General features: G+C 47.6%; 1 protein-coding gene across 1 annotated transcript in view; it reads right to left on the bottom strand.

The window, feature by feature from the left end:
- The window catches only part of SMS (spermine synthase), a 47,040-nt gene extending 37,177 nt beyond the window's left edge, over positions 1–9,863 (bottom strand). The window contains exon 1 of the mRNA XM_026480194.4: positions 9,479–9,863. Coding sequence (XP_026335979.1) covers positions 9,479–9,860 — 382 coding nt within the window. The 5' untranslated portion in view covers positions 9,861–9,863. The remainder of the gene's footprint in view (positions 1–9,478) is intronic.
- Between the last annotated feature and the right edge of the window lie 4,055 nt (positions 9,864–13,918).

Genomic DNA, 13,918 nt, shown 5'->3' with positions numbered 1-13,918 from the left:
ACGGGGTCAGATCTAGTAACCATTTGTGTTTGTGCAAACAATTCTAGGGTTTGTACCAAGCTTCCATGCCAAATCAACAATGAAACAATATTTCCAGAGATAAAGCAGTTTGGACTTTGTGTCATCAAAAACCACATTTTTATCAGAACTCTGGCACCTTCTCTTCTTCCAGCTTTGGCCAAGGCAGACTCAGCTAGTTCAACATTCAGGACTGTGCCCTTCAGAATGAACCTCCAAGGAGATTACTCAGCACCCAGGAAGTACTGGAAAGTTAAGTGCCACAGAGATGAAAGTCAAAGGACATAAGTCAAAACTCCCCGTACAGAGTGAGGAGTGTATACTATGATGGATTCCAGATGAGAAAAAGCCCATGTGGGGGCCTGGGAATCTGTACTTGAATATTTTTCCAGATGGTTCTTAAGGCAAGCCACTGGACTTAGATGGTCTGAAGGCATGGGTGGACAAACTTGTTCCTTAAAGGCCACACAGTAAAGATTTCAGGACTTGCAGGCCAAATCATGGCTCTGTCAGCCACCAGGAGGCCATACAAAGGAGGCCAGAAGAACAGGATGTGGCCCAAGGGCCCAAGTTTGTTGACCCCTGGTCTAAGGTCTTTTCCAGCTCTAAATTCCTAACCAACAGGCATAGGGACACTCAGCTGTAATTCTACAACCTGAATTTCTAGAAATGACATTCTTAGCATTTGGGACTAGAATAATCTGAGGAATACTTCCTCCATGCAAGTTAGCAATTTATTAAATGGGGGGGGGTGGAGTGGGGAATAACAGCTAATAACCTGTATAACTAGGACCCCTGTAGACACCAAAAGGATAATAACGAAATCCTATAAACAACTCCACACATAAAGTTAGCCACTTAAAAGAAAATGGGCCAATTCCTCAAAAAACACAAACTACCACAATTCACCAATATGAAGTAATCTGAATAGCCCTATAACTATCCAAGAAATTGAATTTGTAATTTAAAAACTCCCAAAATAGAAATCTTGAGGTCCAGATGGGTTTCACTGGAGAGTTCTATCAAACATTTAAAGAAGAGTAACACCAATTCTATACAAAATCTGTTGCAGAAAACAGAAAAGGAATGCCTGATTCATTTTATGAAATCATTGTCCTAATACCAAAACCAGAAAAAGACAGTCCACAAAGAAAAACCTACAGACCAGTATCCCTCATAATATATAAACACAAAAATCCTTTGCAAATCCTTAACAAGTAAGAATTCAGCAATAGGGGCGCCTGGGTGGCTCAGTCAGTTAAGCCTCTGCCTAAGCCGCTGCCTTCCGCTCAGGGCATGATCCCAGGGTCCTGGGACTGAGCCCCAAGTCAGGCTCCCTGCTTCTCCCTCTGCTGTTTCCCTGCTTGTGCTCTCTCTCCGTCAAATACATAAATAAAATCTTTAAAAAAAGTTCTGCTTTCATTTAAAGAGCTCCTTTAAATAAAGACCAACCTTTAAATCACATGCCAATGCATTATTTTCTGCCTCTTCTTTGGCCAGCAGAACTTTCCTTATCTCTCAGTAAGTGAAATCCACCCCTCTTTATAACTGAGCATCTTCATCCACTGGCACAATCTCAAAGTACTCAGCCCTAAGTACTGCAATTAGTGTTAAGTGTTTTATGTATCATTTGACACTCTTCCAAACATTTTATTGGACATCCCACCCAATAACACAGTGTGTGGGATTTTGGTATCATTAGCGCCTTCATGCAGAGGTAGAAATTAAGGCGCATGTGAAACTACCCGGAGGGTCATCTAAAAGATGCTGCTGGTTCTTAGCAGCTCCTTTTGGGTTTGCTGCTTAGCACAGAAACGCATCCGATCCCAAGTATGGCCACTAGCTCAGTGGCTCCTTCCGGAACACAGATGACAGTATCAGTTTAATGAAATCCAGGCCCACCACAACTTAGAAGGGCCCCAGAGTTGTTTTTCCTGGGGTCTGGATAAGTGCCTAGTTGTAAGGGTTTCAAAGAGCATTTGTGCAACGGTTTACATACTTGGTTTAAAGATTCAATTTGAGGAGGTTTCCCGACTCTTCAAAAGAACTGGGCCTGGAAGTAAACTCCCATGAAATGGCGGCCGGTGCAGCGGCAGGCCTGGGTTACAACCGCCGGAGGAAAACGCGTGCAGTGTGCGGGACAAGGGAACCTCGACTCACGACCAGCTTTCCTGAACACGCTTTTAAACAGATGCCCAACCACAGCCCAGTAACTTTCTAACTGATCCTTATCTGCCAAGGATTAGTACGACCGCTTCGGGTCTCGGTCTCAATTCAAATTACAAAGCCGTCATTCCGGAATCGTAGGGGGTCCCAAGTGTGACACCAAAAGCTCTAACTTTTCCAAGCTCCAAGCCCCTGGCACTTCAGTTGTCTCCCAACAAGGTAACAAAGGCCTGAGCGTCATTCAGACACAGCCCATTCTCATGACACAGATCAGATGCAAGATTTCCAAACTGGTAACTCCTCCACTGCAAAACCCTCCATTACGTGTAGATGACTTCCTCACGCTCTAAATACCGGTTAATATCTTACATGTTTTTTCAGTTTCCAATCTGAGAAGTTAGGAACATTCTATTTTTATTTGCTTCTCTCCTTGTTAGGTTGAACACCTTTATGTATACCTCTATTGCCACTTTATGTTTTTCTTTCTTACATTACCTAATCTTAAGATTTTGTTTTTAAGGGTATACCGGTTTCTATTCATAAGACCTTCTGGTTTGCTGTTTGTTAAAAATATTAAATGGTTGCCACACATGATACATACATTTTCTATCTTGTCTTATTTTAACCAACGTAAAAACACCTTTCCCCCTCACACACTCTCTCTCTCTCTCTCTCTCTCTCTCACACACACACACACACACACACACACACACACGGCAAAGTGTCTACTAGCTGGTTGTGAAGCTGGCAAATGCTATCCTGAAGAAATGTCACATGCAGGGCTTCAGATTACTTGAAAATGCACCTCTCATTAGCTGGAGTAGAGATTGTTCCTAATGCCTGGATGATGGAGTCAATTTCTTAAACAGCTGTTATCCCTTCCACAGCACTTAAAATAACGACAGAGAACGACCAAATAACTAGATGAGGCTTCTTGAGATAAAGCACAAACTCGTGTTACCATACACTACCTCTACAGGTTTAAAGAAATGGGTGTAACTTTGGAACTACACTCTAAAAAGATTCATTATGCTTTATACAATTTTTTAATGGCAAGCTCACAAAACTAATTCCCAGCAATGTGCAATTACTCAGCCTGGAGTCAAATACAGCTTGATTAGTGCAATTAAGAATCTTTTGCAGAGTCGGGGGAAAGAGAATTAAAAAAAACAAAAAACAAAGCAAACGAGTGTGCCAAATGAAGGAGATTCCATTGAGACATCCCCCAAACAGTCCGTAAAACATTTGCAAACAGCATTCAAGTAGGAGAGACTACCTAAAGGACGAAAAATGCCTTCCCCAGAGCTGTTAAGTTCTGAGTCTGGGTGCCTCCCAGCTACTTGGAAGCACAGGGAGTGTGAGAGTCAAATGTGTGCTGGGGGAGGGACAGCTGGGCAGAAATGGCCCCCTGGAAGGGCTGACTAGAAGTTTCGACTTTAGCCACATGGTGATGAGGACACACAGGAGGCTTTTTAAATGAGGAAAGGGACAGGAATCTGTTGAGTTTGTGGTGATCGAGCCCTTCCCCAAAATGGAGACAACACTGGAAGGCTGTAGCCAAGAAGCGCAGCCAAGAGAAAGGTGAGCAAGGAATCTGAAAGCGTAGCAGGCACAGTCCGCAGGACTTAAGGACTGGCTGGCTGGTGCCTGGGGTGGGGGGACGCCCCACGTTCCTGATACAAGGGTTTTTTGTTTTTAATGAGGATCCTACTATACTGATTCCCATACTTAATTAGCATCAGAATTACTGGGAGGAAGCTGGTTGAAAATGCAAATTCCAGAAGCCCCCCCCAGCCCAGACCTTAATTCAGTCTATCTAGAAAAGGACCCAAGCATGCATTTCCCCCTTCCCAGGCATCAGCCCCCTTAAGGCTTCATTGTTAGAGCGGGTTTGTAGGGCGGGGGTGCTGTTATCACAATGGTAGATAAAGGGTTACGACAAGGGATGATAATGCTGAGACAAAGAGGAAAGGTTTTTCTCCTCTTGAACAAAACACTAGATGCGATCAAAACTGGGTTTTTTAGGTTTTGTGCTTATAGCTACGAATCGCACAAAGACGATATGCTTCTACCAGAAAGCAGCTCAACAAATACTCAGAAAGAGTGGGAGCTCTGAGGATGGGAGGATGGCTCAGGAAATCAGGGAGGGAGGGAGGGTCACCAGAAGCCACAGGCTCAGCAGTATACGAAGTGCTGGCCCAGCCCTCTGCTCCTAACCGACCCCAGGGTAAACCTTGGATGAAGGTTAAGGCCCACCCTCCCTCTATGACTATTGATTTATGCATAATGGAGACCCAAAAAGAACTACGGAAATTCTGCTGACGATCTGCCATCTGCATTACAGCATCGGCTTAGCTAGAACTTAGTCGGGGATGCTCGGCCCCAGCACTACTGACATCTTGAGCTGTCAAAACTGTGGGGGGGCTGTCCTGTGCAATGGAGGGTGTTGAGCAAGCACCCCTGACCTACAAAATGCTAGTAGCACCTCCCCACTTATGATCACCAAAAATGTCCCCAGATACTGCCAAATGTCCCCAGGAAAGGGGAGGAAGGGAGGCAGGGTCGTTGAGAATCACTGCCTTAAACTAAGAGGCTTCGCAGTCGTGGAATTAACAAAGGCCTTGGAATCAAACAGACAAAGCTTTGAATCCCAGCTACCCCATTTATAAGGTGAAAAGCTTCAATGGGCCTATTTATTCATCTTTAAAATGGGGATAACAGGACCTACCACAGGGTTGTTGTGAGGATTACGTAAAATAACGTGTAATGCGCTTAGGGCAATGCCTAGCCCAGGAGGCAACTAATAAATACCAGCTTTTATGTTTTCAAAGAGATGTCTGCCTTGAAGAGGAACCAGGGACATTTACTTACAGCTCTGGCCTTGAGTGGAAACCTACTCGATCTAAAAGAAACAATATACAGAAAAGGCACTCTCCCTTCCCTCTCCACAGAGGGGGTCTGAACCAGGGGGTCCATGGACTCCCCAGGGGCCAGTGGCTACAATTCAAGGGGGTCTGTGAACTCAGATGGGGAAAAAAAATACACATTCTTATTTTCACTAATTGATATTTAGCATTTTCTTCAGTTATGCTTATAAAACCACACATCAACTACGGCAGCTAACGTCACCAATAAAATCACAGCTTTTTCTTACATCACAGCTGCAATAAGATTTTCTCAGCTCTACTTCAAAATTAAGAAAGTTACTAGGCCTGATGCTAGATCATGTTATTTAATGTGCTACTGAAGAAGTACATATTACTATGCTACATATTTGGGATTTTTTTTTATTTTGAAAATTGTATTTTAAGGTAATTGGATTACCTTATGCATTTAAAGTTCTTAATCCGAGGGGTGCCTGGGTGGCTCAGTCTGTTAAGCATCTGATTCGATTTCGGCTCAAGTCATCATCTCAGGGTTGTGAGATGGAGCCCCGATTTGGCTCACGCGCTGGGCATGGAGCCTGCTTAAAATTCTCTCCCCCCTTCCCCTCCCGATTGCACTCCAAAAAAAAAAAAAAGTAAAATTCTTACTCTGAGCTCCACAGTCTTCCTCGATGAGGGTCAAAGGAACAAAATAAGAACCCCTTATCCTAAACCTCTCTGGCGAAGCCCAATTCCCAAGCAGCCTTCTATTAATTTATTAAACAAGATCTTGGTTATAACACTACTTTCTGAATTGGAGTAACACAAATCACTTTGTTTCCCCTCATCAACTATAGATCAGCGGTCCACAACCCGAACGTAACAGCATCAGGCAGGTTTCCTCAATCAGGACCCGTAAATGTGTGCCTCGTTTTCCCCGAGGGTACTTGAACTAGCTTCCCATCTTGACCACATCATCAATTAGGTCCATTTTAACCAGCACTTATTAAAAACATCTATGATGTACCAGAATTGTGTCCAGGATACAGACACTGGAGGTCAGTCTTAGAAGATACCCCCAGCCCAGGGTAAGAAATGAGACATGGAGAGGACGACTGCTAGACCTTTTGAGGGCTGAGTGGCCAGAGACTGTTTGCTCTAACGGGGCAGGCAGAGGCGTGTGTACCACACTCCCCTCTGGCTCCCCACCCGCTTGCTGCCTAGCGTATATGACTAGGAACAAATCATGTGTCCTCCACCAGCCCAGAGATACGCAAACCATACAAACATGGGACATGTTTATTCTTGCTAGCCTCCGCTGAGAAATCGACAAAATGTTTTCTGGATTCAAGAGTGCTCGAATCCAATACGTCACTTACAAGATGACCAAAAATGAGGTTTTGTTTTTTTTAGCAAAAATTAAAATTTCCTGAGTTATGTCATCAGCCACAAACTAAACAGGCACGACCAGGCCCAACCTATAATTGCCCTTAGTGGCCCAGTGGCTGCTGGGTACTAGCTGGCTTGCACTGGTAACTACATTATATGGAATCGCAACATAACTAAGTGGTTCAAGTTTAATTCCATTAAAATCACATCATGGAACTGGAGCATTAGGAAGGATTACTGACAAATGGGAAAAAGAACATGAATCCAGGCTCCACAGGCATTTGACTCACCCTTGAGTCACATCCAGTACTCACCATGCCAAGACTAATGCCTTTTGACTCATTATTATCAATTAAAATAAATGTTTTTAGAGACCTCACACACAGGTGGTAGATTTCTTACCAAGTGCCCCTAAATGAAAATTAGATGTAGACACCTGACAGCAAGGGTGACATGTCTCCCCCAAATTAAGTGATGGGGGAACATAGTAAGAATCAGAGTTCTCGGGGCACCTGTGTGGCTCAGTCGGTTAAGCCTCTGCCTTTGGCTCAGGTCATGATCCCAGGGGCCCTGGGGCCCTGGGATCAAGTCCCGGACTGGGCCCCCTGCTCAGCGGTGAGCGTGCTTCTCCCTCTACCCTTCCCCCCTGCTCCTGATCTCTCTCTCTCACGCTCTCTCTCAAATGAGTAAATAAAATCATTAAAAAATGTTTTTAAAAAAAGATTAACAGGCTGAGAATTAAGGATAATTGGCTGGAAATTTTTTTTTTAATTTTCTCCTTCCCCTACTAAATTATTTAGATGCCACTTCCACACCTTGCCAGCTGAGAACCTTCCAGTTTCTCCTGCTCCCCTCTAAACTGTGCGTCTAGGGTCCTCGCCCTCTAGCCACTGTCAGCCCCAAGTGTTATAAAGTTCTCTTGCTTGGGGCACAAGGCTGGCTCAGTCTGGAGAGCATGTGACTCTTGATCTCTGGGTCGTGGGTTCAAGCCCCGAGCGGGGTACAGAGATTACTTAATTAAAAAAAAATTAGGGGCACCTGGGTGGCTCAGTTGGTTAAGTGTCTGCCTTCGGCTCAGGGCGTGATCCCGGCGTTATGGGATCGAGCCCCACATCAGGCTCCTCCGCTATGAGCCTGCTTCTTCCTCTCCCACTCCCCGTTTGTGTTCCCTCTCTCGATGGCTGTCTCTATCTCTGTCGAATAAATAAATAAAATCTTTTTAAAAAATTTAAAAAAATAAAGTTCTCTTGCTTCTTCTTCATAGAGTGAAGGTTCCCCCACACTTTGATAGCAGAACACAGAAGCCGATTGTGAGCCATCCTTTCAACACACCACACTTGAATTAAGCTGAAAGCTGTTTCAGGCTTCAGGCACCGACACAGACTGAGATAAGTGCCAGAATCTTCCAGCCTCATCCTGAGATTACCCTCCTTAGAGCCTAGAAAACCCATGTTCAGTAAGTACAGGTCAATGCTTCCAACAAGGGACACTTCCTAGACTCACCTCTTAGCAGCTGGGTGCCTGAACCAGTAGTTTTTCCTAAATTCAGTATGCAAGAACCCTCCCTAACCACTAATCCCTGAAGTTGGCAGGGTAATTACTCAACAAAACCTTAGCCATCTCACACCCAACACTAGCTGCACGCCCCAATCACCATTTTATCTCCTGACTCTCCCAGTCATCTCCCTTCTCTATCCTCAACCAAGAAATGTAGGAACTAAAAAATGCTTTTTCTCAAGTCACTTCCCAACCACCAAATACACTGACATTACTTAAGAACCTTGTAGTTTTTCAGGACAACTCCCTTAAAATTACGCCCTATGAAGTGTGCACCGTCCTTCCATTTTTTTTTTTTAACGACGGGGAGGATAATAGGTTGAGACCTAAGGCCAAAGTCCCATGCAGAGCCAATCAAGAAAGACAAGATGCATACCTAGGTCTTGTTTCAAATCCTCAAAGTTGTGTTTTGTTTTGTTTTAATTAAATCTTTGCCTTCGGAGAGCCTTTAAGCTTGGGGGAGAAAATGCACAATGAGTTTTCAGAATTTCAAAAAAGGAGAAGAGAAAAAGAGAAAGTGAGAAAGTCAAGGTTTTAAGTGGGAACAGAAAAGGTTGCCCTATCCAACTCGAGGAAAACGGTGAAAACGCGAGACATGGATGAGACGCTCCAAGTGGGATGTACGGGAAGCGCAGATTCAAGTCTGCAGCACTTACAGGTTTAAAAGCCACCAGAAAAAAAGGCTGGCAGTCGTACCCCCTCCCCCCCCCACGTTAGAAACACCCAGAGTAAAGCATGCAAAATACCCTTCCGCTTCGTAATTCCTGCACACAGTTCCGACATTCAGCCCACCTTTCTGGACGGCTGTGTTCCAAGCCTCCACGATTCGGGGAGTTATAGTTCCCGCGCCCAGAGCTCACCCCCCCTCCCGTAATCGTTTCCTTTCCCGTCCCCCGTCTCTTTCCGCGGGACCCGTCTCCTACGCAGTCGGCTAAGAATTCTGCAAGCGCGGCGCGGTCCTGCCCCAACCCCGGCTCCCACGAGGGGAGCCCCCGCGCCACGGTGGAGGGAATTTACCCGCCTCCGAGAACAGGAAAAGGTCACGCGGGCGGCCCCGCGCGGCGCACGCCCCCCGCCCCTGCATCCCAAGGGGGGCCCGTGGACGTGGGGTGTTCCTCCCGAGACGCGCGGCGCGAAGGGGACCCTCGCAGGGGCGGCCACGCCCGCTCGGGGCGCGGGTGGGCGACCCGGGCCTCGAAGGGCGGCGCCGCCGGCGGAGGGCTGGGGGGGGGGGGGTAAGCGGCCCCTCCAGGCCCCGCGCTGCGGCGGGGACCGACCGCGGCGGGAGCTGGAGCGCGGCCTCCGCTCCGGCCGCCGGTGCACGCGGCCCCGCAGCGCGCTCGGCGCGGCAGCCGGAGAGACGCTGGGGCCGCGCGGGCCGTCTGCATTGTTCGGCCCGCGGCGCGCGCCCCGCCCGGTCCCCGCTGGCCCCAGCCCGGCGGGCGGCGCGGGCGGCCGGGCAGGTGGCGGCCGCGCGCCCTCACCTCTGGCGCCGAGCTTGAAGTCGAGCGTGCTGTGCCGTGCTGCTGCCATAGTGAGGCGAGGCCCTGTGCCATGCCTGGGGGAGGCGGCCGCGGGAGACTGAGGGGCCGCACGGCGTGTCGGGCTGCGGCCGGCGGGTAGTGAGCCGCGCCGGGGAGGCCGAGGGTAGGAGGTGGGAGGGACCGCCGGGAGCGATCCGGGGCGCGGGGGCGGGGTCGGGCCCGCCTCCAGGAGGGAGGAAGCGAGGACGCCCGCAGCCCCGAACTTAGAGCGCAGGGTGTGGGGCCTCGCTAATGTAATGGTGGAAACGTGGGCGCCGTGCTCCCCGGCGTGCGTCACCAATGGCCGCTCCCGCGCCGAGGATCGGGCGGGCGCTCCCGCCATCCGTTAGGTCACCTTAGGTTTAAACAGCGCAGCACGACTTCCGGGGGACCCACCCCCTACACATCCCCAGACCATCCCCCAAGCCAGGGCCCCTCTTATTTCCTGGCCAAGTCAAGAAAATCAAATGCTAGGATCCACCCTGTAGTCTAAAAGTACTCCCGCCTTTTCCTTAACTCTTCAAATGCTACAGTTAAACGCATTAGAATTATTGCCATTATTATGAGCAAGGGTCAGCTTGCATTTCGGAACCAAATAAAAACCTCGTAGGTATTTAAGTTACCTACGTTTGCATGAGAAATGGGAATGGCGGAGAAGCAAGTCAGAGGATAAGGTTCTTAATGTTTTTTTGGGAAATTAGATTCCAGGGTTGCTCCTCCATTACTGATGCCCCTGTTCGAGGCAGTGAACCATTCCGCTGAGGGCTTCTCTTTGACTTTGGGCTTATGGCTGGTATTCAACACGATGTGGCAAAGGAGAGAACATCAGTGCGCCCTAAAGCCCTCCTTTATTCCACTGACAGTATCACTAGGCAAATGCTTCCATCATCCCATCAGTCTTCTGTGCAGTCTCTCAGCGTCCGGAAGCTCCACAGGAACTGCTGTAATGGCCGGACAAAGTTTAAATCCGTGAACTTCTGTAACCTCATAAAAGCATGAAGAACCTAGATATTCAACTCTCCTCTCCCAAGAGCAGTCCCTAGTGGCTGTTTTCCTGAGTCCTTCACCTTCCCACAAGAACTGGGCAGTATCTTCACAAGTGTCCTTTAACAGACAACACTGTTAAGAACCGGGATCTCCTTTTAAGCACTTGCGTTTATCTTTTCCTACCCACAGCCACCTGGTTGTTGCTCTGTGTGTTTTCCTTTCTTCTGGGATCCCAGATTCTCAATTTCACGAGCTGTTCTGTTATCTCAGCCTTCAGTCTCTGTACCTTAGACTGCAGCTCCGGCTTTGGTCCTTGGACATTCTCCAGTTCTTGCCACTCTTCTGGAGTCAGTCAGGGGGACACAGTTGTCTCTTGTCATGCTACATGGACAGCAGGACTCCAAAGGTCTCAAGTGTACCTCTTGTCACACAGTCGTAGGGTGGGCCTCTAGGGCATGTAACCTGCGCATTGGCACAGGGCCTCGAGTTCAGAATGGCCCTGAACTTGGTTTCTCCGCTCTCACTTTCTTGAAATTCTTAACAATTTTGAACAAGGGACCCCGGGTTTTCATTTTGCACTGAGCCTGCAAATGATGTAGCCAGTCCTGCTCAGCAGCCTGTAGCCTGCAGCGCAGGCAGCAGCGGCCGGCAAAAGTGCTTCCCCTTACTTCTGCAAAGTGGAAAATAGAGGTGAAATTCCTTGCGATGCTTTGCCATTAGCTAATCAGATAGCCGTAACAAAAGTGGAATTTAACAAAAATGCTTCATGACGTCAGCACAACATCAGAGATAAATGGGCCTTGACATGGAGCCCACATTGTTGAGGTAATTTTAGGAGTTATTGTAATGATGTTCACAGTGTCATGCATTACCTACCAATGACAGAATCCTGGCAAAATTGTTAAAGGTATGTCATGGACAGGAACCAAGGTCTTGAGGCCTCTTTAAACACCTCCAACTGGGCTATGAGTACCTATTTGGATTCTGGAATGTGTTCTCATTGTTTGGGTTTTATAATCCAGGCCCCTGGCTTCAGGGCCTGTTACAGGATGAATAATCATTTTGTTTGTGGGAATTGCTTGTGTTACAGTTGACCAGTGTATCCTGTGCAGCTTTTGTCACACAAGATAATTCAGCAACCTATCCAGCAACCGAAACGCAGGAGAAATTGACCCAACTACAGCCTGCACTCTTGAAACAACCTCCTAGTCAACAGAATCTTGGCAATGGTGAAAATGTGGATATTCATGGATTCACATCCTCTGGCCTGACCTTGTCTGCTCTGGCCAAAAATGAGGCCTGAGACAGAAAAGCAGCCCCTGCCATTCGGGAGCGGGCTGGGCAGTCTCCCCCAGTGAACAAAAAATTCCCCAGGACACCAACAGACAAGGCCACTCTGTGACCAGGATGGGACAAGACAAAAACAAGACCACTCTGTAATCCTGTCTGAACACGGAGAACAAGTGAACCTTGTCCAAATCACAAACATCCCCACACATCCCCACATCCTGGCTAACAGGAGTGACTGCTGCTTCGTTACCAATCACAGCCTTTGTCTGCTCTTCCCTGCTTCTAGATAAGATTTATGAGGACCCCCCCCCCCATCATGGAATTACCTCGCTTCCGGCCAGCACTGATCCAGAGCAACACCCAGCTTCCTTAAATGCTCCGCTAAAGCCCCTGCCACAGGCCCAGTCCTCTGTGTGGTCCTGTCCCCCCCATCGGGGCTTGTTCTGCCCCAGGTGTATTCCTCGAGGCGTGGGAGGGGTGGTGGCTGGAGGGTGGTAACAATAGTGACAATAACCTGAAGTCAATGCTTGGAGTGAAAAACCATAGGTGATCCTCTACAGCAAAATGCTACCTATGTTAGGTGTTACTCTTATCCAAAACTCACCTTCACATGGGCCCACCTGTTTCTCTGCAGTCAGGCCAACTCCTACATCAGCAACAGAGTTTTTATAAATTCAGAGGAATAGGGGCACCCAGGTGACTCTTCATTTCGGCTCAGGTCATGATCTCAGGGACTTGGGATTGAGCCCCACGTCGGGCTCTGCATTCAGTGTGGAGTCTGCTTATCCCTCTCCCTCTCCTCCCCCCCCCTCCCCGCCATGCCTGGCTTGCTCTCTCTCTCTCTCTCCAAAATAGATAAATAAAAATCTTTATAAACTCAGAGGAATAGCCACACTGTCTGTCCAGCTCAGTTAGCAACAGTAACTACCTAGTGGAAAGAAGGAAGTGGAAAATGGAAAAAGGCTGTCTGTTCGAGAGGGGAAGGTGGTGGTAGGGAAGCAAGGCGCTAACTGGAAACCTCCCCAGAGTGTAAGAACCCAGAGGCCACTGACGGTGCTACTGTTCCAAACCTTCCTTGTGAAGGGAGGTGGGGGCGGGGTGGGGACCAGCAGCCCTTAGCACCTGCACCTGCCATTAAAGCCAGTAGCCTTTTGTTTTACTGTTTTGTTTTTTCTGTTTTCAGCAGTTCACTTGGGACCCTTGGAGACACTCCGCCTCCCTGCCCCCTGCGTGCAGCTGTGGTGAAATCACTTCCTCTCTTAGAAAAAAACAAAAACAAAAAAAACCAAAAACCTGGCCTTAGCTATTAGGATTGGAATGGCTGACAGAAATCTGTATCACTCCCCTGCCATTTTTCAGATAAATGTGCGCCTGGCTCAGTAAGTTAAACATGATTTGAATTTCTGATTAAAAAGGCTGTGTAACTGAGAGCATCCTGGAATCTTTGACACAGTATTCTCAACTTTGCTTGTGGAGTGGAATCACCTTGGGAGCTTTAAATCCTGCTGCCAGGGGTGCAGCCCTAACATTGGGATTGTTACAAAAAATAAAAACCCAGGAGATTCCAATGTAAAACCAGGTGTGCCACTGCAAAGCCAAAAAGCAGCGTGAAGCACGAGAGATACAACTCCACACCCATAAGGCTAGCTCTGATATAAGTAAATAGATTTTGAAAGCCAGAAAATAACAAGTGTCAGCAAGGATGTGGAGAAATTGCTAGTGGAAATGTAAAATGGTGCAGCCACTCTGGAAAACAGCTTGGCGATTCCTCAAAAACTTAGTTACCATATGACCCAGCAATTCCACTCGTGGGTACATACCTCAAAGAATGGAAAACAGGTGTCCAAAAAAAAAAAAAAAACTTGTACACAATTGTATTTACAGTCGCCCAAAAGTAGGGACAACCAAATTTCCATTGATCAATGAGTGGATAAACAAAAGATTATCCAGCCATAAAAAGAAATGAAGTACTGACTCATGCTCCAACGTAAAGGAACCTCAGACACAGTAGGCTGAGTGCGAGAGGCCAGACATAGGACAAATATTGTATGATTCCACTTGAAATGTCTAGCACAGGCAACTCCATAGAGCTAGAAATCAGGTTAATGTTTGAGTGGAGGTGTG

The sequence above is a fragment of the Ursus arctos genome, chromosome X, assembly GCF_023065955.2.
Source record: "Ursus arctos isolate Adak ecotype North America chromosome X, UrsArc2.0, whole genome shotgun sequence".
Taxonomy (NCBI): domain Eukaryota; kingdom Metazoa; phylum Chordata; class Mammalia; order Carnivora; family Ursidae; genus Ursus; species Ursus arctos.
Note: the sequence above shows the minus strand (reverse complement) of the source record. Positions and strands in the feature narration are given on the sequence as shown.